Genomic DNA, 13,647 nt, shown 5'->3' on the forward strand with positions numbered 1-13,647 from the left:
ACTCGCTTGGCCCTGTTTTCTTGATCACTGCCTGGTACACTGGCATTTCGTTCGTTTTGATTTTCAAAACGCACCTCACGAATGAGTTTTCGTGAAGTGTTGACATTTTGACTTGTACGTTTGTTTACTTCGTAAGTAAATATTTTCTTACCTCCTTCTGTCCCGCCCCTCCCCCTTCGCGATGTTCTGTCACATCATACTTGAAGATGTGAGTGACCAATGACGGCTTAGGATCAGAAAACAACACCCTGTGAGTACTTGACGGATTATTGCTTGTCGTTACTTGAGGTTCGCTTGCACACACGTAAGTAAACACTGAAACATTTCTCAGAAATAGCCATATTCTGGTATATCCTCGCCACTTATTGCCATGCTCCCCGCCATGGATCCAATCGTGAGAAGGAAGCAAAAATAAAATATTGCATAATGCCGACCACTACATACACATATCCTCAAGCCCAGGTGGCGCGTGAGGACCACGCTGACATCAGTGATTACAGCACCTACACGCCCACAGCTACAGGCTCTCCTGACTTTCCTGCATACTTTCCTACAACCTCTCCTACAGACTCTCCCACAGACTCCCCCACACAGTTCATAACAGCGCCTCCTCAAACTACAGAAAGCTTTTGGGCCCCCTCTCGGCCATCAACAACCTCTTCCACTGCGCCCCCGTCCTCGTCACCTACGATGACCGACGCCGGTGCGACGGCGGCTCCCTCTGCCAATACCGACGGGATTGACACTTGGAAGCTGGTTCTTGCCGTGCTTCTCCCGCTGCTCTGCATAGCTTTGGGTGCATGCGCGTTCCTCTAGTACCGACAACGCAAGCATCGCGCCCAGAAGGCCGACGTTGAGCAGGTGGGCACCATGCTCAAGGATCTGAAGACCAGTAGAGCTGAGGTAGACGCGATGAGGGAGAACCTTCAGGATGGACTGGAGCGTGTGCAGGCGCTGGAGACGGGAGCAAACAAGAGAGAGTCGCTTTGGTGTAAGTTATAAGCCCCTCCCAACCAAATCTTTCTGCATAGCACGTGAGACCTCCCACTTGATGACGACCACACTTTGGATATGGGCCATTCGAAGATTGACTGTGGTACCTTGAGAGACCATCATCTTTCCCGTCCTCTTTCTCTCAAATCCATGCCTTGACTAACTTGTACCGCAGCAAGAGACGGCGCAAATGCAGAGCTCAACCCACCCCAGCCAAACCTGCACTTTCCTCCCGCCCTGATGGATATGATGAGAAGTGGAAGTCCTCATGACCCCATGACTCCCACTCCCAGTGGCTTCCGCAGTTTTTCCCCCGTTGAGCCGCGACCTCTCTCAGGCAATACCTTACAGGGCACGCTACCTCGTGCTGCCCCTGGACTGCAGCATACGCAGTACTCGCGTGGACGAGCGGCATCCCACCAATCCGCTGAGTCGGGTGACACAGCGGTATCGTACAAACCACCCAGCACTATCCCTGAGGAATCGACTGGCAATGCCTCTTCGCCTTTTGACACGCCGGGTGAGAAGTCCACGGATCGAATCGTGGGCGCGGAACAAGACGAGAGCCCTAGCCAACGCGGCGAGAGAAACTTGACGAGGCGGGTTTCGATGAAGGCTAAGGCCCTCATGCGTCGAAACTCGTTGTCTTCTCGCAGTGATCTATCACCTATGCGTGCAAACCCGTCCCATCCCGACTTGGTCCCCCAGCCGCTGGCCGTTACCAAACGCAACTCCGTCCGAGAAACGTCTGCCGAAGCCAATAGCCTGCGCTCTCGCTATGGCATAGACAAGACAATGTTGCGCCGCTCGGCCAGCAACCCGCCCGCAAACCGGAGCTATCTTAGTGACAGCGATTTGGCCTCTCCCACGATCCTGGCAGACAGAACTAGTTCCGCCACCGCCGTTGAGGATAGTACAGGTAAGTCCCCGGATGATGATTCCTTTTCGTCAAACTTTGAGCTGCAGAAATATACCAACACATCTACGTACGCAGCGGAGACATCACTCGTTACCATCACCACCAATCCCTGTCCCAGTCCCCTTGTCCTGCCGCCTCCTGTGATATTCATACCCCCTGCCACACAGTCCGAGAGCGGGACTGCGGCGACAGACAGCCCCACGCGCTGGGGTTCCCCTTTCCGGCGTTCCCACTCACGTTCCCCTACTACTAGCGAAGACTCGAGGCCCTTTTGGTTATCCGAGATGGAGTGGCGATCATTTCACTAACTCTCACGTTCTTTCTTTCTTTCCCCTGTACATAGGTATCCTGACGCCGCCTCCTACAGTCGAGACTTCGTCAGTCCTTCACGAGCGCCGCGATGGAGGAAACAGCAACAACATTCACCCAGCCAAGCACAAGAAAAACAAGAAAAGCCAAAAACAATCGCACCCCAGCAGCACTGCCTTACCTGCATCAGGAGACGATAGCAAGACCAAGAGAGACACTGCAAGGGCGGCTCGCAACACACCAACCCCACCGCCCTCTGGTCCTCCTCCCCCAGGCTCACCACCGAAACGACCGCTCCCCGGGCTTCCCTCACGTATCCCCGTCTCCGCTGCACACCGGCGCTCTCTCGGAGCCAGTCACAAGATCGGAAGCAAGCCTCAGACCCCCATTCTGCCGACCACCATGGGCGCGAGGAAGCGCTCCTCTCTATACAGCATGCGATTTTCCCCGTCGCCTTCCAAACGGCGCTCTCGATTCTTACTTGGAGCCTCTGCCTGGTCCTCTCCTATCCGCGGGCGGCAGAGCTAGCATTCCTTCCCCATCTGCCATCCCTTCCACGCCTGGTCAGCAGCGCCTGCCACCCAGTTACGCCAGCTCTCAGTGTCTGCCCAGCATAGACACCATGGACTCTCTTGCCTCTGCATCTACATCAGAGTCCTCTTCTGCCGAAGACTCCTCTTTCACCGAGAGAAAGGGCAATAGCAATAATAGAACGGTGCCACAAGAGCAACAGGATCCGTCAAAAGAGAAGAACCCGGATATTAAGACGCAGCAGAAGCAGCAGACTATCACAACGCCGAATAACGCTACCAGTAACCGGGGAGGACAAAACGGCAACCGCGGACATGCGCGTCTACTGAGCGAGCTCAGTGCTACACTGCGTTTAGTGCACGAGGAAGAAGATGCTGAGGCCGAACAGGCGGCTAGTGCCTCCACTACTCGTACCGCTGCTGGCGTCTCATCTTAATCTTGTTGTCGAGTCGGGACGGAATGGCGAGGAATTTTCTTTCATTGTACTATTTCACTTTTCCTATGTTCGATTCGGAGTTCAGGTCCAAAAGGGAAAAGGGGTTTTTGGTTTTCACTGGTGGCATATTCTTTTCCCCTAAGTCCCCTCACTTCTCCTATTTCATGTCAGACACGCACTCTGGTTGGATTGCTGTTTCTGATGACGACAGCTACTGGCTGAATCGTGGCGTTTCCGCATTCTGGAGGCTTTTCTTCTTCAATTCTGCAATTGGCTACGGCTTCTGGCAAAGGGCATGCGTTAGGAATAAGGCTTTTGCATCCGTTGTATACGGCTGTTTTTGCGTTCTGGGCCGCAATTGGAGAGTCAATCAGCATTGAAGGCGAAAAAGGGGGATTCGGGATTCTGTTGGTCATTCATTCTGGGTGTCAGGTATAGGTCAAGATGTCAGAGTAAGAGGAGAAGACAAAATTTGGGTGTGATGAAGGACTACGATTCACGAAAAAGACTACGACGATAGATGCAACGAGTCATAAGAATAATCATGAGTGTGATAGGCAACTCGTCATTGAAAGTCAGCCTCAGGTACATAAACTGATTCACTGTACATGACCTATGTTCACCGTCCTCTTGATTTTGACCACGAGCATACACATCATTATACATACAATAGACGTCCAATATCCAAACGTGTAGAAGAATGAAGCCCCGCCACCTGACGCCAGCACAAGATAGCCGCCTTCTGTTTCCCCTAAAACCCTTCCCTTCTCCAAAGTGCTCTAGCTATGCCCACGCTAACTATGCAGATTGAAATACGGTTACAAGTACAAACAAAAGAAAAGAAGAAGAAAATTTGAGAAGTGACACTTCCAAGGTATGTACCGGGGCTAAAACGTTCGTCGTGACAAAAGTGTTGTGTTTACATTCGCGGCTAGGTATGCCTAGAGGGCGCGGTCCTGGGCGGCATCGGCTCCCAATCGCCCCATTGGGGACTGGTGCTTCCCTTATACTTTTGCTTGCTGAACTTGGGCGTCTCGAACGGCTCGTAGAAATGGGGCATCAGCTGGGGCTGGCTGCTGTACGGGACCAGCTTCCTGGGCCCCCGCTTGCGCGGCTGGCCAAAACCACTCGCGCCGCCTCCGGTGCCGCTGGTGTAGCCGCCGCTGTCGATGCCCGCCACTGCTGCCGTGTACTCTTTCCTCTGCTCCTTCAGGATCTCGCGCAGCTCGGTGTCGTCTCTGGTGATCTGGGCCCTAAGGAAGTACATCATATCGGCGGACCCCTTGTTCAGGGTCTCCATGACCGGGATGCGTGGCGTGTACTCGATGTTGTCGAGCTTGGGCGCGTTGCGGGCCGGTTTGATGGCAGGGTCGAGGAAGGCCTCGGCGCCCTTCGCTAGGAGCTGCGAGACGTCGATGCTCTCGCCGTGGGGAATCGGGGTCGAGTGGCTCGGAGTGATGCAGTCCATGTCGACCTCCTTCCGCAGCACGTGGTCGATGTCCACGGCGGAGAAATACGCGCACGACTGTGGCAGGTCGTTGATGCCCACTTGTTGCGCAAACATGGCCCGAGTCCAGAGGTTGGCGACTTGCAGAGCCATGGCGGCGCGGTACTTGTCCTCGTTCTTGACGAGGTAGCGAATCTCGTCGTGGACGGTAATGGAAAGACGAGCGTCAATATTGAAGCGCCTCGTCAAGTAATCCATACCAACGACGAGTAGATGTAGATAGTCCACTCCACTGGACTGGATGGCCCAGTTGATGCGGCTGGTCAGATATCCTCCCTTGCTGATATAGCGTCCCATCAAGGCCTCTGTAATTCCAGCCCCCAGGACAGGAGTGCGTGGCCGTTCCTGCTCCGCAAATTCCTCCAGCTTGTTGAATACAAACGACTCGGTTCCGCCGCGCCAGAAGGGACGTTTGCTTAGCGTTTTACGGGTTGTTTTGGTGCCCTTGGTCTCTGTGTAGAGTTTGCCGGCGATGTCGAGTGTCTCCTGTTCCGACAGACTCGGGTTAAACTGCCGGAGAAGAGTTCCAGCAAATTTGAGCCCAGCGCCATAAATACGTCCGTAGTTGAAGACCTTCGCCTCATTTCTCGATATACCCAAAATTCCCGCTGTCCGCGAATGCAGATCTGTGCCAGCTGCTTTGGTACCCTCGAGCGTCATGAAACCAATGGCGTTGCCGCCATGGAGCTTGAAGATGGCATCCCCGATAACACTGGCAATCCACAACTCCTCCGAATCGACATCTGCTCCGACAAAGCAGTACCCGGGCGGAGCCCTCACCATGGCTTTTAGCTCAGAACCAACCCGGTTCTTCTTTGCGTTGCTGGCAGTCAGCCATGTGTTCTCTACCGCTCTCCGTGTGATGGTGCCCATTGGAATCACCTGCGGAAGAATATATCCCGGCCTGTTATTCTCCGTGGGACTGACTATCTCCTCAGGGGGGTTCTTCTCCTTGGGGGGTCTGCCTCTCTTCTTGGGGGGTGGCGTCTCGGCTTCTATCTGGGCTGGTGTCTGGGCTAGTGTCTGGGCTGGTGTCTTCTCATCCTCATACACTACCATTTGCGACATGATTCGGTCTCTAGCACTGATCCAATAGGAACAAGATGCATTCATCTCCAGAGCTTCCTTGGCATACGTGTATTCCGATGAAAGCGTCCCTTTGTCGAAGTATGCCAGGTAGCTTTTGGCTAAGGGATTCGTACAGCGCGACGTAGGGCCATCCTTGTGAGGTAGCTTGATATATATGCCCCCTCTATCCTCCTTTAAGGCCTCGATCGGCTCATCCGACATGTCGCAGCGAACCAACTGCGTCGTGCTATATTTGGAAGCACCTGCCATTGGAACTCGAAATGTCCACCCGTACTTTTCAGACCAAACAAGAGGATACCCATCCCAAGCTAATCGCAATAGCAGAGGTGCTATCCGTGTTCGCACAGTAAGGGCGATGGGCTGATTGGCTTTGGGGAAAAGACCTTTGTACCACTTGGGCATACCAGGCATCTTCTGCCGAGCAGCAGGCCTTGGGGGGTCATCCTTTTTCTTACCCTTGACCATCCTGATTTCTTGTCCTGACCAGTCTAACTGCTTCAACCAAGGATCATTACCCCATTTCTCAGCGTCTCCCTTGACCTCGAGCGCCTTCCCCGTCAACCCGATTAATCGTTTTTGAACCGCATCCGAGAGCTTGAGATATTCGTCTTCGGCATTCTTGAGATAGGTTTCCCAAGACTGGTCAACAGGCAAAATGACGGAAGCCAAATGCCTCAGGGCTGCGAAACTGACAGGATGTGGGCAGGTTTTTAGGAAGTTGGGAAACACAATTTTGTAGACGCGATGTGTGATGGCAACGTCGGCTGCGCAGTAGTCGAGCAGGTAATCCAGCTTTTCCACGACACCATCTCGGTCGAGCACACCAAATTCATTGCGAGCCTCCTTATCCAGAGTGACATCCAGGTGAAATTGGGCAACATCTCTCAGGGAATTGACCGAGCTTCTCTCAACCCACAACTCCTCCTCTTCATCCCGGAAATGGCTATTGGCCAAGAGCGCTGCCAGCTCGACATTGTCCTTGTCCTGTGCCATTTTCTCACGTAATTCCCTGTTTTTCTTGTGCCTCATCCATGTCGGTCGTTGCTGCGAGCACATGCCATTGACTGCAACGTGCAAAGACATAGTACACAGAAGGAGTTTCTGCTCTGCTTCAAGTCGTACTCTTCCAATATCCGTGCGCGGTCATATCCCACGTTATGCCCAACTACGATGTGCTCCTTTGTCGAATCTCCAAGTGGGATCAAATGCTTGTCGGATTCCGACTCGCCCAGCAACCAGGGAGATAGCCAGGCGTACCAAGCCGTGGGACTCGCGGCGCAAGCCATGACAGCAAAGGAGCTTTCCTTCCATAACACTTCCGTATCAAAGCATAATGCCGTCTCGTCTGGGAATTCGACCTTTTCGGGCGGGCTGTTGGAGTAGTACCTCGTCCAACCACTTTGTCGCACCCATTCCTCGGCCGTGGCGGCACATTGTCGTTAGCAAATTGCTTCGCGTGTGTCAGGAACGGCTCAGCGCAGTCTACACCCAGCTTATGGAAGTGTTCGTCGAGAGTATTTCCTTGGATAGGAGGCAAGTCGAAGGCGATCGGGCTGCCATTGTCGGTGTTCTTTCCCAGTAGGTCGTGCCGGCGCAGATGATCCTTCGACAACTTCACCAACTTCTCCAACTTGTCCAACTCCTCCGCGGGCGGATCACTGACATTGGGAAACACCTGGTCGTATACATGCTCGCTCAGATGCTGCACGCCAATCGCGTTGAAGCGGGCTTTGGATGGGATGGCAAGCGTCGCAGATTGTGTTTGGTCATGCGCATCAGTAGAAGGACGTTGCGCGGTGGCGGCGGCTGTCGACTGCCACCTTTGATGAATCGGTCGCGACACTAATAGCGACCGCCGCGGATGGTGGCACTGGGATCGATGTCTGGCAAGGCGTACGAAGCTCGCAGTCGCAGATGCGCCACCTCCATGGCGCCTTGCAGGATTCAGCATTGCTACCGTGAAGCAGGAAACATGGCGGCCAATGCCGTTTTGACTGATGCTTGGGAATCCGGAATGTTGGCGCGGAAAAGCAGTCGACGGAGGATACGGGCTAGTTAGAGTTTTTGGCGAAAGCATGTATGACGAGGTTGATAACGATAGTCTACGGATACTTGTAATGGCAAGCACAAGGGGCTACGGCTGCTACTGCCACTGCTGCTGCTGCTGCTGCTGCTACTGCACACCAAGACACGCACACAATCGCTGTCGCATTTTCCCTGCCAATTTTTTTCTTAGATCGAGGGACCGTCGCTGCTTTTACCCCACTTCCCTCAAAAGATGGGGCATTGAAAGCTGAGATAGAAGCTAATACCTTTCGGGGTAAGTGCGCTGCAGATATCAAGTGCATTGATCAACGCATCAAATTGAGATCAGGAACCAACCTCCTACTGTCGGTAGTGTTGAAGATCGATAGTCTGCTTGGACGCTATCGCATCCGCGAAAAACTCCCCGAAGACGATTCGAGACGCGCAGACACAGGTTCGACACGTCGAACTCGCGCTTCGGTTGCTGCGTCGCTTATGTACTTATGGCAATTAGAGCCGGCTGACACGCGACGCAGGGACTGAAATGCACATCATAAAATATGTGCTGAACTAATGGCGAGCTGGAAAGAGTTGGTACCTGGGCTGCTTACGTCGTCGAGGCTGTAAGCCTGTAACAAGCAATTGGTCAGCGAGTCGAGCCTTCTCCTGCTCGACGATGAATCATTAATCTGGTCCCACAGCTGCGCTGCCTGTGGAGCCAGCATTGAGGAACGTGCCGTCTTGAAAGATGACCATGCCGCTTATGCCAGCTACTGCCATTGCCACAACTGGTGATGGTGTATATAGTGATAGTCAGAAGGATGAGAAGGAAATTACGAAAGAGAATACCTTTCTGGTGCTACATATAGGCAAAGAGAACTACATAGGTGATTAAGCAGGAGACCGAGATGTTTAGGGAAAAAGGCACCTCAGATAATACCTCCTTTGCTAGCTCTTATATATTGCCCTCACTTCTCTCACCAGTCCAACTGATTCCCTCAATACAGATCAATGCATAGCCAGTTACTCATAATGCAAAGATAATCAGTCTATTAGCGATGGGCTCGGAGAGCTGGCGGGGAGCGATGTAGCCAGGTAGTTGCCAGAATGCGGAGGTGCGAGGTTGTGTCGACTCCCAAACACGCGAATCTGGAGGCACACATGTAGCTCGCATACTTTTGACTTGCTTGCCATGTCTTCCAGCATTCCCAACTCAGAGGAGGATGAAATTGTGATCTTGGATCCATCTGTACAGCTGTTGAACAATAGCATTACGGCACCTGAATCTGATTCAGGCTCGGCGTACTGACAACAAATACCTTTCACTATGTACCTTTGCAGCCAACACATCTTCCACCATATCTAGCCGAGCAGGGCCTGACTGGATACCATCAACATCCCGCGCAAACAGAAGCACGACCGCCCGCTTCTGTTCAAGTTTCACGCAAAACCAAAAGAAACACACCTTCACCGTCTACCTCTAAGAAAAATCTGGCTAGATGTTGCTCCCGGTTCCTCCCCCATCAGGCAGTGTCCAAATTCAGGCACTGCTTGCTGCAAAGGCACTGTCAAACGCCGCTGCAAGCCCGCCTGATCGCACCTTTTGGCGTACGTATGAAGAGCCGCATTATAGCTCTAAGGGATCTGCGTCTGCAACACGAGCCAACATGCGATGGCATGGCCAAGCAAGAAAGTATCGCCGCAAGTTCCGGTGGAGAGTCGCCGCCGTCTTCTGCAGATAATAAGTTCGACAGCCGCGACATGAGGAAAACTGTGTTTCCACCAATGTCAATCCCGCCCAGGACGCCAACGCGGCCTGAAATTCAAGGCCCTTCTGCAATTCAGACTCCTTCAAAGGAGCCGCCGCCGCCGCCTCCCGAAGGCAGGGAGCCAATCCTTTGTCCTGAGCAGGCCGCTTTGGTCGACCTCATCTGTTCTGGACGGAACGTCTTTTATACGGGATCTGCAGGATGCGGAAAATCGACGGTTCTAAAGGCATTTACCAAGCGCTTGGAAGTTGAGGGCAAGAAGGTGCATGTTCTCGCCCCGACCGGCCGCGCTGCCCTGCAGGTCAATGGAACTACCACATGGTCATATGCCGGTTGGACACCAAATTCTAATAAGAAACCCATAAAAGAGCTCGAGGAAGACGCGCATGTCAGATTCTGGAAGAGATTCGACAAAACCGACGTTCTCGTCATTGACGAGATCAGTATGGTCGAAAACCTGCATTTCGAAAGGCTGAATCGAGTACTGCAGGCCGCACGCTCCTCCGAGGAAGCCTTTGGAGGCATCCAAATAGTTGTCACTGGCGACTTCTGCCAACTGCCACCAGTCAAGCCCTTCCAACACTGTATGGAATGTGGTAAAGAGCTCATCGAGGGATTTTCCAAGGGTGAACCGTCCTATTCATGCCCAACCTCTCATCACCCCGTTTGGCGCGATGAAGACAAGTGGGCGTTCGCCAGCGAAGCATGGAATCAGTGCAACTTTGTTCATGTCAATCTCAAGACTATACACCGTCAAAATGATCCCACGTTCATCCGTATATTGAACAAGTGTCGGATCGGTGAAGCGCTTACTGACTGCGATGAGCGGCTCTTGATGGACCATCCCTGCAATGTGCACCACGCAACTAAACTCTTCGCCACCCGTGGTGAGGTTGCACTGGTGAACCAGCGGCAGTTCGAAAAGCTCAAAGCCCCCAAGTATACCTACTGGACTCGCGATTCGTTCAAGTGGCAGAAGAAGAAGCATCCACACTTGCGTTATAAAACCATTCGAAGAGCCGTTGGGCCCGATGACCATCAGCCCCTCTTGGCTCTGGATGATCACCGGTTCGATCAATGTGTTGAACTCAAGAAGGGCATGTTGGTGGTGCTTCTCACCAATCTCAACGTGCGCCGCGGGCTCTGCAACGGCAGCCAGGGCATCATTTGTGACTTTGTGCCGTACGATGAAGACAAATTGCCCGCCGACAAGGGTGGCCTTGAGACCGTGGAGGAACACGAGTTGAAGGCTTACATCGAGGGCCCTTACAACGAATTGAAGCAATGGCCCGTGGTCCGGTTCCACAACGGCATCACGCGCGTCATCTACGCCGACTGCTCCGTCAACGAGCTGGGCGATCAAAAGCCGTATTCGCTGCTGTCGCGCACGCAAATTCCCCTGGCGCCCGCGTGGGCAATGACTATCCACAAGAGCCAGGGTATGACCCTCGATCGCGTCATCGTCGATCTGTCGAAAGCGTTTGAGGACGGACAGGTCTACGTGGCGCTCTCCCGAGCCAGGGGACTCGAGGGGCTCAAGATCGAGGGTGGCGTCGCAGGACTGGACACGGCATTAGGTGGGAATGAGAGGGTTCAGCGGTTTCTGAGGGAGCATTTTGGCGCTTTGCATGAGTAGGGGAGCTGATTGCCTTGGAATGCTAAACTATGATACCCCCTTGTCTTATAAAACGCATTGCAGGAAAAGGGGCGTTGGGGTTACTGTGTTTTGTGTTAGTTGTATGATTACTTCTGGAATCGGAAAGGTTAGCACTTTGGAATGAATTGTTGCGCACCATGTTCTTCTCTTGACTTGTGTGCTTTGGTACGGGAATTTGCCCCTTTTATTAACTCCCATGAGAGACGGCGCAGTCTTTAGGCCATGAACTGCACGGCATGCTTTTGCTCTATATATTTAAGGAGCTATTTCCGGAACTTCTTGCAGCGAATGCGCCCTCCACATCACAAACCCATACCCCCGTGCTGCATCTAGTGTCATTTCACGAAAACGATGACAGCCTCACTGTCCGGGACATCCACGGCCGCGACTCCACCCTGGACTTTGACCTCGTCCTCCGCAACCTGACCGTGGCCCTTGCCCTGGTCGATGGAGTGTGACCACTGCTGACCGGCCCAGGTCACATTGTGCTCCGCCCCACCGAAGTCGTACCCCATAGCGGCCGCCCCGCCGTCCGCATGCAGTCGACGGACCTTGATCGATTGCACCCCCTGCGGCACCGGGACCCGGAACGTCTCCACGCCCCTCTGCCCGCTCGCCGTCCGCGTCCCGTTGTACAGCCGCAGGTTGAGTAGGGCAACCCGCTCTAGCTTGCCGTTCTGCTGCGCATCGTACATGGCGTACGTGCTCAAGTACGGATGATCGGCGACGCCCAGATCCAACTCCTTGACAGCACCACCGGGCTGGTCCCCGCCCCCGCCGTTTTTGCCCACGAAATCGGCCAGGAAGAGGGCCGCCGGGTACGGCGCGCGCACCTGGGACCCCGGGCTCTTGTCGCCGCCCGTCGCGTCGGGGACCCAGAAGGTGCGTCCCGCGACCGGCCGGCGCGCGAGGTTCGAGACCCGCGCCACGCCGCGCGCCATGCACGCGAGGCCGAAGTCGGCGGCCCACAGGCCGTAGCCGAAGCCCGCCATGAAGGTCAGGGGGGCGCCGCCTATCACCGCCGCCGTCTCCGACATGATGTAGGGCAGGCCCGCGGCGCGGGCGGCGGCGATGGAGGCGGCGTATTTGGTTTGGAGGCGGTCGGTTATGGCGCGGTGGCTCAGCATTTGGTCTTTTTGGTTGTTAGTTCTCATAGAACACACACCCCTGTTTCAACCTGAAGGTACACGGAAGGGGAGAAAGCGGTGGGAGGGGGGAGGGGGAGGGGGAGGGGGAGGGGAAGGGGGAGGGGAAGGGGAAGGGGAAGGGGAAGGGGAGTAAAGGCCCCTACGTACTCTGCATCTCGTCATCGGTCCAGTCATGTTTCCCGGATATTTGGTAGTAGTGGTCGGCAGCCGAGTTGGACAGCTTGTTGTCGTTTATACCAGCGTGCAGGACGTCGTCTCTGTTTTGTTCCGTGGGCATTAGTTCGGGACTGAACTACGTATAGAGAATCGCCATAATGCGGCTCTCGGAGAAGGCAATCGCCCACTTACACGCCAAAGCCAGCAGCGGCACCCGATCCTATGTTAGCCACCTCGAAGAACCTCCAGCCATCTCCCTGCAGAACCAGCTCGTCGATGACCGCCTTCTGCACCCTAAGCGCTTCTTTGGCGTAGTCGGCCGGTGTAGTGTCCCTATAGAAGTTGGGCTCATTGCCCAACGCGATGGCGGCAAACTTGCTCTCATCGCCGCCGCGGGCGTCCCAGGCGCAGCGCACGAACGCCAGCGTGTTGTTCAGCGGCGTGGGAGCCTCCTGCATGGGCGCCTTCAGGGAGATGCGGGCGTCGGGGGAAGGCCTTGTAGCCGTCGCAGAACGACGGGCCCAGCCGGTACGTCGCCTGCGACCCCTGGGGGCCGTCGCCGCCGACGCACTTCTTGGCCTCCTTTTGGCTCGGGTCGAAGATGAACCGGTCGCCGCTCGTGCCGCCCACGCGGATCACGGGCGGCTGGCTCATGCGCTGCCGCAGCGACGACACGAGGTTGGCCGAGAAGCCGTTGTGGAAGTTGTTGAGGAAGGCCGACTCGATGCCGAAGCCGACGAAGTCGGCCGGGACGGTGAAGGCGTCTGTGGGCTTGGTGGCATCGATTTTCAGGGTCTGCGTGGCGCGTTGGACATTGTTATTGTTCTCATCCCTCGGAAGGAGCCCACCGGCCAGGGCCAGTCCCAACAAGGTTAAAGAGGCTATGCTTATAGAAGTGTGCATTGTGACGATGGCCGAATGTGTTGTTTCTGGCGTCAGTTCTGTGAGTTTAGAGCCGGACGTAACATGACTTAAATACTAGGACATACGGTTCCCTATTTGATCATGCCACCGACCTCTAGTGCATTTACCGAATTCGATGCTACTGGCATCCCTTCGGCGCCCCGTATCCAAGCCGTATTACGTGTGGGATTCTTTCAAAGAGAGA

General features: G+C 54.5%; 5 protein-coding genes across 5 annotated transcripts; 3 read left to right on the forward strand and 2 right to left on the reverse strand.

The window, feature by feature from the left end:
- Positions 1 to 870: 870 nt before the first annotated feature.
- Positions 871 to 2,220, forward strand: PG994_010235 (uncharacterized protein; the record flags this gene model as incomplete). The annotated part of the gene is made up of 2 exons (XM_066861644.1): positions 871 to 991; positions 1,169 to 2,220. 2 exons carry the CDS (start codon positions 871 to 873, stop codon positions 2,218 to 2,220), a joined length of 1,173 nt encoding a protein of 390 aa, XP_066710754.1.
- Positions 2,221 to 2,843: 623 nt separating this feature from the next.
- Positions 2,844 to 3,188, forward strand: PG994_010236 (uncharacterized protein; the record flags this gene model as incomplete). The annotated part of the gene is made up of 1 exon (XM_066861645.1): positions 2,844 to 3,188. One exon carries the CDS (start codon positions 2,844 to 2,846, stop codon positions 3,186 to 3,188), a length of 345 nt encoding a protein of 114 aa, XP_066710755.1.
- A 931-nt stretch (positions 3,189 to 4,119) lies between these two features.
- On the reverse strand, positions 4,120 to 8,589 carry PG994_010237 (DNA polymerase gamma; the record flags this gene model as incomplete). Its single annotated transcript, XM_066861646.1, has 5 exons — positions 4,120 to 6,808; positions 6,907 to 7,199; positions 7,271 to 7,597; positions 8,421 to 8,438; positions 8,509 to 8,589. The coding sequence occupies 5 exons, from the start codon at positions 8,587 to 8,589 to the stop codon at positions 4,120 to 4,122; spliced, it is 3,408 nt and encodes a 1,135-aa protein (XP_066710756.1).
- An 834-nt stretch (positions 8,590 to 9,423) lies between these two features.
- Positions 9,424 to 11,214, forward strand: PG994_010238 (uncharacterized protein; the record flags this gene model as incomplete). The annotated part of the gene is made up of 1 exon (XM_066861647.1): positions 9,424 to 11,214. The coding sequence occupies one exon, from the start codon at positions 9,424 to 9,426 to the stop codon at positions 11,212 to 11,214; it is 1,791 nt and encodes a 596-aa protein (XP_066710757.1).
- Positions 11,215 to 11,570: 356 nt separating this feature from the next.
- Positions 11,571 to 13,442, reverse strand: PG994_010239 (Glycoside hydrolase family 79 protein; the record flags this gene model as incomplete). The annotated part of the gene is made up of 4 exons (XM_066861648.1): positions 11,571 to 12,367; positions 12,531 to 12,640; positions 12,732 to 13,034; positions 13,057 to 13,442. The coding sequence occupies 4 exons, from the start codon at positions 13,440 to 13,442 to the stop codon at positions 11,571 to 11,573; spliced, it is 1,596 nt and encodes a 531-aa protein (XP_066710758.1).
- Positions 13,443 to 13,647: the final 205 nt, after the last annotated feature.

This window comes from Apiospora phragmitis, assembly GCF_038363925.1.
Source record: "Apiospora phragmitis strain CBS 135458 chromosome Unknown utg000010l:1.0-9815664.0:1.0-9183399.0, whole genome shotgun sequence".
NCBI lineage: Eukaryota > Fungi > Ascomycota > Sordariomycetes > Amphisphaeriales > Apiosporaceae > Apiospora > Apiospora phragmitis.